Source organism: Dendronephthya gigantea, unplaced genomic scaffold (assembly GCF_004324835.1).
Source record: "Dendronephthya gigantea isolate DGI-Jeju-01 unplaced genomic scaffold, DenGig_1.0 000037F, whole genome shotgun sequence".
Classification (NCBI taxonomy): domain Eukaryota; kingdom Metazoa; phylum Cnidaria; class Anthozoa; order Malacalcyonacea; family Nephtheidae; genus Dendronephthya; species Dendronephthya gigantea.
The window spans coordinates 1,450,653-1,457,294 of NW_021163047.1; the positions used below are offsets into that span (position 1 = coordinate 1,450,653).

Consider the following 6,642-nt stretch of genomic DNA (forward strand, 5'->3'; position numbering starts at 1 on the left):
ATGGAAATATTGTTAATGTCCCAGCAGATGTTGCTAACACTGTTAACATGTTGCCAAGGTTTCCAAATGAAACCAGCACAATTAAAGTTAACCTTAAGAGAAGATTGCAGTATAAAAGTTCGGCTTTGTCACTCAATATAAGACCGAAGAAAGTAGCAGAAGCTGCAAAATGGCTTGTATCTAATGGCAACCTTTATAAAGATGAAGGTATAACTTTCAGTGACACTTGGCTTCAAAATCATTCAAATACTTTTGTATTTGATGAAAGTGATGATGATCAAATCTTAAAGGGTTCAGAAAATGTTGAGGACTGTAATGCAGAGAGCTTGAATTGTGGTGCAGACTGTAAGACCCAACAAACATTAGCATGTGATGATGATGAAAACTGGAGTGAAGATGAGGCAGAAATACCTGCTGGTGTCACTGACACTATGTTAACATCTCCAGATTTTGTCACTGATAATGAACGTCAGCATATCTTGAATGTTGCACCTGGTGAAGGTAATAAACCTATGAGTATATTCAGGGATAAATATTCAGAAGAATTAGCATATCCTGGTATATTTCTTGGACAAAAACGACCAGACAATACAAATAGGATAACTGATGTCCATTATAGTGATATTTGCAAATCTGAGTTAAGGCGGTCTGACCGAAGGGCTGCAATGTGTGTCGAAAATATTTTCTTTAAAACAAAGAAATTGCAAATGAAGATTTTGCTTGGGCAATCACAAGTTGCATTAAGAAAATGTAGACAAAATAGTAGGACAATTACTGCTGGTCAACTAAAACAACCAGGTGCAATCAGTAACATAATTCACCATGATCAAGGTTTTAAATTTCTAAGAGCTCTGAGGGGTTCACCTCCATATTTTGAAAAAGCCAAAAAGGATATATTTGCAATGATAAGGCAGTTAGGATCTAATAATTTTCTTGTATGATTGCATGGCGACTTTAGTAATTATAATAACTTGTAGGTACACCACGTAAGTATTAAATACTGCAAAGCTTTCGGTCCGTTAACCCGGACCTTCATCAGTGCAATTACTTGCAGTTAGGATCTGCTTCATTATTCTGTAGCTTCTCTTCTGCAGAAACACAATGGATTCATTTACTAAGAATACTTGGTAATCTTGTTGATAACAAAGAATATACTGACAATGAACTTGAGAACCTCAACTGGGAGGAGAAAAGCAGGTTAATTCAGAGTGATCCAGTGACATGTGCTAGGCATTTTGATTATCAAATACAAAAGTTTCTACAAAAGTTCCTTTTAAGTAAAGTTGCACCTCTAGGAAAAATTTCAGACTGGTTTTACAGAGTTGAATATCAACAAAGGGGATCACCTCATATTCATATGTTAATATGGCTAGAAAATGCTCCTAAATTTGAGGTGGATTTTGACCATGATGTTGTCTCATTTATTGATAAAATAATCACATGTGAAAAGCCAACTGGGGATGAAGAGTTACTTACTCTTGTGAATAGGCAGGTTCATCGACAATCTCACACTTGTCGCAAGAAGTCCAAAAGTGTATGTCGTTTTAATTACCCGCAACCACCTATGCAGTCAACTAAAATTTTATATCCATTAGATGCTGATATGGATTGTAATGAACTTGAACAACATAAAAGTACTTGGAAGTTTATAAACATCTAAATGATCTGAAGGAGGGTGACAATATTTCATTGGACCAATTGATGGTAAATCTTAAATTAACAGAACAAAATTATTTGCTGGCTGTTCGATCCAGCCTGAAGGCTCCAACCATATTTTTGAAAAGAAAACCAAATGAATTAAGGATCAACAATTATAATGCTGCATGTCTGAGTGCCTGGCGTGCGAATATGGACATTCAATTTGTACTTGATGTATATGCATGTGCAATGTACATTGTATCATATATATCCAAAGCCCAAAAAGGCATGAGCGAGCTATTAAGAACTGCCTGTGAGGAAGCTAGAAGGGGAAACTCCAGTATCAAGCAACAAGTAAGAGATATTGGAAATAAATTTTTGAACAATGTTGAAATAAGTGCACAAGAAGCAGTATATATAGTATTGCAACTTCCAATGAGAAAATCTTCTCGTCAAGTTGTATTTATCAATACTGCACCTCCTGAGGATAGAGTTCAACTGCTAAAACCATTGCAAGAAATTAATGATTTGGAAGATGACTCAGATGAGGTTTATGCATCTGGTTTAATAAAACGCTACACAAAACGACCAGCTACACTTGACAATTTGTCACTTGCTGATTGGGCTGCATGGTATGACTCTTGTGGTAAGCCACATATCAAACCATCTCGTGAACTAGATATTGATACCTATCCAATTGAAACAAATTTGGATGATAATGACGATGATTATAATGAGGAAAATGAAATTAAACAAAAGAATAAAAAAAGGAGAAAAGCCAGAATTATTCGAAGTGTGTTTTTTAACAAGGATGTTGATGCTGAGAAACATTACCGTGAATTAATTATGTTATTCACATCGTGGAGAAATGAAACAGCAGACTTAATTAAAACTTGCTCATCCTACCAACAGCGCTATCTACAACTTAAAGATTCAATCGATGAGCAAATGAAACAGTACGCTATTTGTAGTGAAGATCTAAATGAGATCCAAGAACAGCTAAATAATATGGATGGTAATGATGATAACTATGATCTTATTGCTCCAGGAACACAAAACATTGAGCGTCAAGATGAAGACCAAGGTACACAGGACCTTCATCCAGAATTTAATGGCAACTATGACCTATCTGCTGATCTTGGAATTCCTGCAACTACATCAAATACTGAACAGCTAATATTACATGAAGAACAGGATGATGTTTACAGAGGAATGGTGCAAAAACTTAACAAAGAACAGAAGGAATTTTTTTATCATGTGTTGCATCTTATTAAAACTTCTGAGAATCCATTCTACTGTTTTCTCAGTGGAGGGGCCGGCTGGAGTTGGCAAATCTCATCTGACAAAGAGTCTTTATCAAGCTGCATTAAAATATTACAACACAAGAGCAGGCGATGATTTCCATCAAGTGAAAATATTAATGCTTGCACCAACTGGCAAAGCAGCATTTAACGTTAAAGGTAACACAATTCATAATGCACTTGCAATACCAGCATGTCAATCCTTGAAGAACTATAAACCACTTGATTCAAGCAGGCTAAACACTTTAAGATGTCAACTTGGTGGTTTAAAACTTATATTTTTAGATGAGATCTCCATGGTTGGTAGTACAATGTTTAATGTTCAAATAAATAACAGACTGAAAGATGTCAAAGGGTGTAGAGATGACTTTGGTGGTGTAAGCATAGTTGCAATTGGTGATCTATTTCAATTAGAACCTGTAATGGACAGGTATATATTTAAAGATCTAGACAGTTCAGAATATTCTATTCTTGCTCCTAATAAGTGGCATGAGTATTTTAATATGTTTGAACTTCAAGAAATAATGAGACAAATTGAAATATTAAACAGGCTGAGGGAAGGCAAACATACCAAGAATGATATTTTGAAACTAAAAGAAAGATTAATAAAAGCAAATAGCACACAGGAGCCTATGGATGTCCCTCATTTGTTCATACAAAACCAAAAGGTAAATGAATTCAATGACAAAGTACATAAAGAAGCAAGTGGCGAAAAGTTTTCCATTAAAGCGGTGGACAGTGTCATTGGAGCTAATTCCGTTCAACTTCGAGACAAAATTTTGAGTCAAATACCAGATGATCCAAGGAAAACAAAGCAAATTGCTTCAAACCTTCAACTTTCAGTTGGGGAGCGAACTGAGATTGCACTAAATGTCCGCACTGACGATGGCTTGACTAATGGTGCCAGTAATGTTGTTAAGAAGATACAACTAAATCAAAGAGATAAACCATCTGGAGTAATATGGGTAGAGTTCGGTCATTCAGATGTTGGTGAGAAAACCAGAAATGAAAATAGAAATCTTTTTGTTCAAGGTATTGAGTCAACATGGACTCCAATTAAACCAATTACTACTCAGTTCAATGTGGGCAGGAGCCAAACTGCACAAGTTGTAAGAAAGCAATTTCCACTGAGACCTGCTGCTGCTAAGACAATTCATCGTTCACAAGGTGACACTGAACAAAGAATTGTTGTCAATTGGAATACAAGAAGAACCATACCCCATATACAAAATGTCGGTTTAAGCAGCACTCTTTGACTTCAAGACCCTTTGGTGGTATGGCGGTTTTTAGCCGAGTTGAGTTCTTACCAGGATATCCACGTTGTCAAAATATTAATGGTATTGAGGTAACCATTATGAAAGTAATGATTCTTCCACATGTTACCATTATTGGTATTTACCGATCACCCAAAATTCCAGTGCAACAATTGATAGTAGCATTAACTGAGGTTTTGATGTTATGTACTTCCCAATTCAGCATTTTCATAGGTGACTTTAATGTAAACTGGTTGGACGAGGCAATTAGAAGGCCTTTATATAATTTTTTCATCAATGATAATAACTATAGACAATTGATAAACAGTATCACTACAGATAATCACAGTTTAATAGATCATATTTATACAAATTTACCAGAATCACAAGCTAAGTCGCACATATTGGAAACATATTTTTCCGATCACAAAGCAGTATGCGCATTAATTAATTGTTTTCATTGAAACAAAATAATATATACATAGTGATGCAGTAGTTGCTGAAACAGCAAATATTTGGCCTCAGATAGAATTACTAGATAGAATTACTTGTTGTAGCATTGGATCCAGTCATAATAGTATATAGTTATATAAACTATATAATTTTAATTTTACTATTCTTAGATTAGGGTTCTCTTGCCCCTTCCTCCACCTTAATATTAATATCTCTCTCTGAGTGCCAATAACAGGAACACCAGGTAAGCCATTTTATATATTTCCACTACCCTCCCTTATACTACAGTGTCTTACTACCATGCACTTACCACCAGTACTGATTAATTGCCGATTTCCCTCAGTTGCAACTTTAACATAAACTTTTTTTATAGATGAAAACAACGAACATAATTTATCTTTACTGGATAATGGCTGGATGAATTTGTTCAACTATACCTTACTTGCAGGACAACCAGAATTTCAACACTGACACTTCTTACAAATTCAGAAGATCAGCATGTGTGTTATATGCTACCTGCGATCTTATTAACGGCACTCAACGTTTACAAGACTGGATCTATTATAACTGCATATATTGGATTAGAAGACATCACAACATTCGTTCTGTACATTGATGTGCTATGCTCTGTTTCAACCTCGTTACCAAGATCCAGTGCTATTATGTCGATCTGACATGCTGCAGTGTATATGAGTGAAGTTCAACTCACTTCTTAATCCAGTAGACATCAACAGCAACCATGTCACATGCAGGCTTGGATTTTATTCATGGCATACGATGTGTATGGGGCTGTTCCTATTACTATATACCAGTCAGCTGGTATTCTAAGTCAATTATTTACATGGATCTGTCATGCCGTGTATAATTATATTCGAGAACTTCATACATGGATTATGATACTAATACATTTTCTTGGAATGAACAGTTCATTTGTCTTTGCAACAAAGACTATGGTTAAAAACAACAGCAAGCTTCATGTTGTTGAAGGCTTTATAAACTACTACTTAAAGTGTATTGGCAACATCCTGTATCCTGACAACAATTGCGAATGAGTTTATCATGGACTATGCAGAAGGTTCTGAACCTAACTCATTTGAAAAATGATAAATCTTTATGTTGTCCAATTAGTTTCTGCAAAAAGTTATATAACAGATTCTGGTCACAGCTTTAATTAGTTACTGCCTGTTCTGGTGTTCCTATCATGTCTTCCTCCCCATTTAATTATCTGTACATATATATCTTATCTACATGTAGTTCTCTATTAAAATTAAAATGATACTTTTGTCATCTCTCAAGTGATAAATTTAACCAAAGTAGAAAAATTAACATATCTTATATAAAAACTTTCTTCATTTGAAACAATAATGAACAAAACCTCAAGTGAAAGTTTCAGAAAAACAATTAATTCTATCATCAACCCAGACGAATACTTTATAAATCATTCAATTCTTGTTGCTTTGTAGTACCAAAATTACATGCTTATAGACATTTTGAACTATACTCTAGTTTTGCATATCTCAGTTTTCACCTTTCCATCGCATGTTCGATCTCACCATTCGCACTTCCGCCACTTCGCAGATACATGTACGCTTAGCGTACCTATTTTTAATAAATATTATAAATGTTAGTAGATCATAATATAACATCATTAACATCATTACATTTCTATTTCCAGAATTTAGATATAACACGACACAAGTTAATTTTTGATGGTCCTTTGACATGGAGGTTGAATCAAAGGAAGTACATCGGTAAGTGCATTAAATTTACCCCTGTCGACCCTGTTCATCTCATCATTTATGAAAAACTTTGTCTTTTTGTTATTGGATTTCTATTTTCCGTAGATCTACACGCGCTGTTATTAGAAGATCTACTGGTATTGCTTCAAAAACAAGATGATAAATATGTCCTGAAATGCCAGAGCATTAGTATGAGAGGTTATGAAGATGATAAAGTGAGTGACGAGGCGTGAAATATAATACTATTGCGACGCCGAG

The 6,642-nt window shown here is 34.9% G+C and overlaps 1 protein-coding gene across 1 annotated transcript; it reads left to right on the forward strand.

Moving 5' to 3' along the window:
• The first annotated feature begins 3,058 nt into the window (after window positions 1–3,058).
• LOC114526116 (ATP-dependent DNA helicase PIF1-like) lies at window positions 3,059–4,195 on the forward strand. The gene has a single exon (XM_028547617.1). The coding sequence runs from the start codon at window positions 3,059–3,061 to the stop codon at window positions 4,193–4,195; it is 1,137 nt and encodes a 378-aa protein (XP_028403418.1).
• The last annotated feature ends 2,447 nt before the right edge of the window (window positions 4,196–6,642 follow it).

Coding starts and splice junctions, on each gene's coding strand:
- LOC114526116 (XM_028547617.1), top strand. CDS start 3,059: ATGCTTGCACCAACTGGCAAAGCAGCATTTAACGTTAAAGGTAACACA.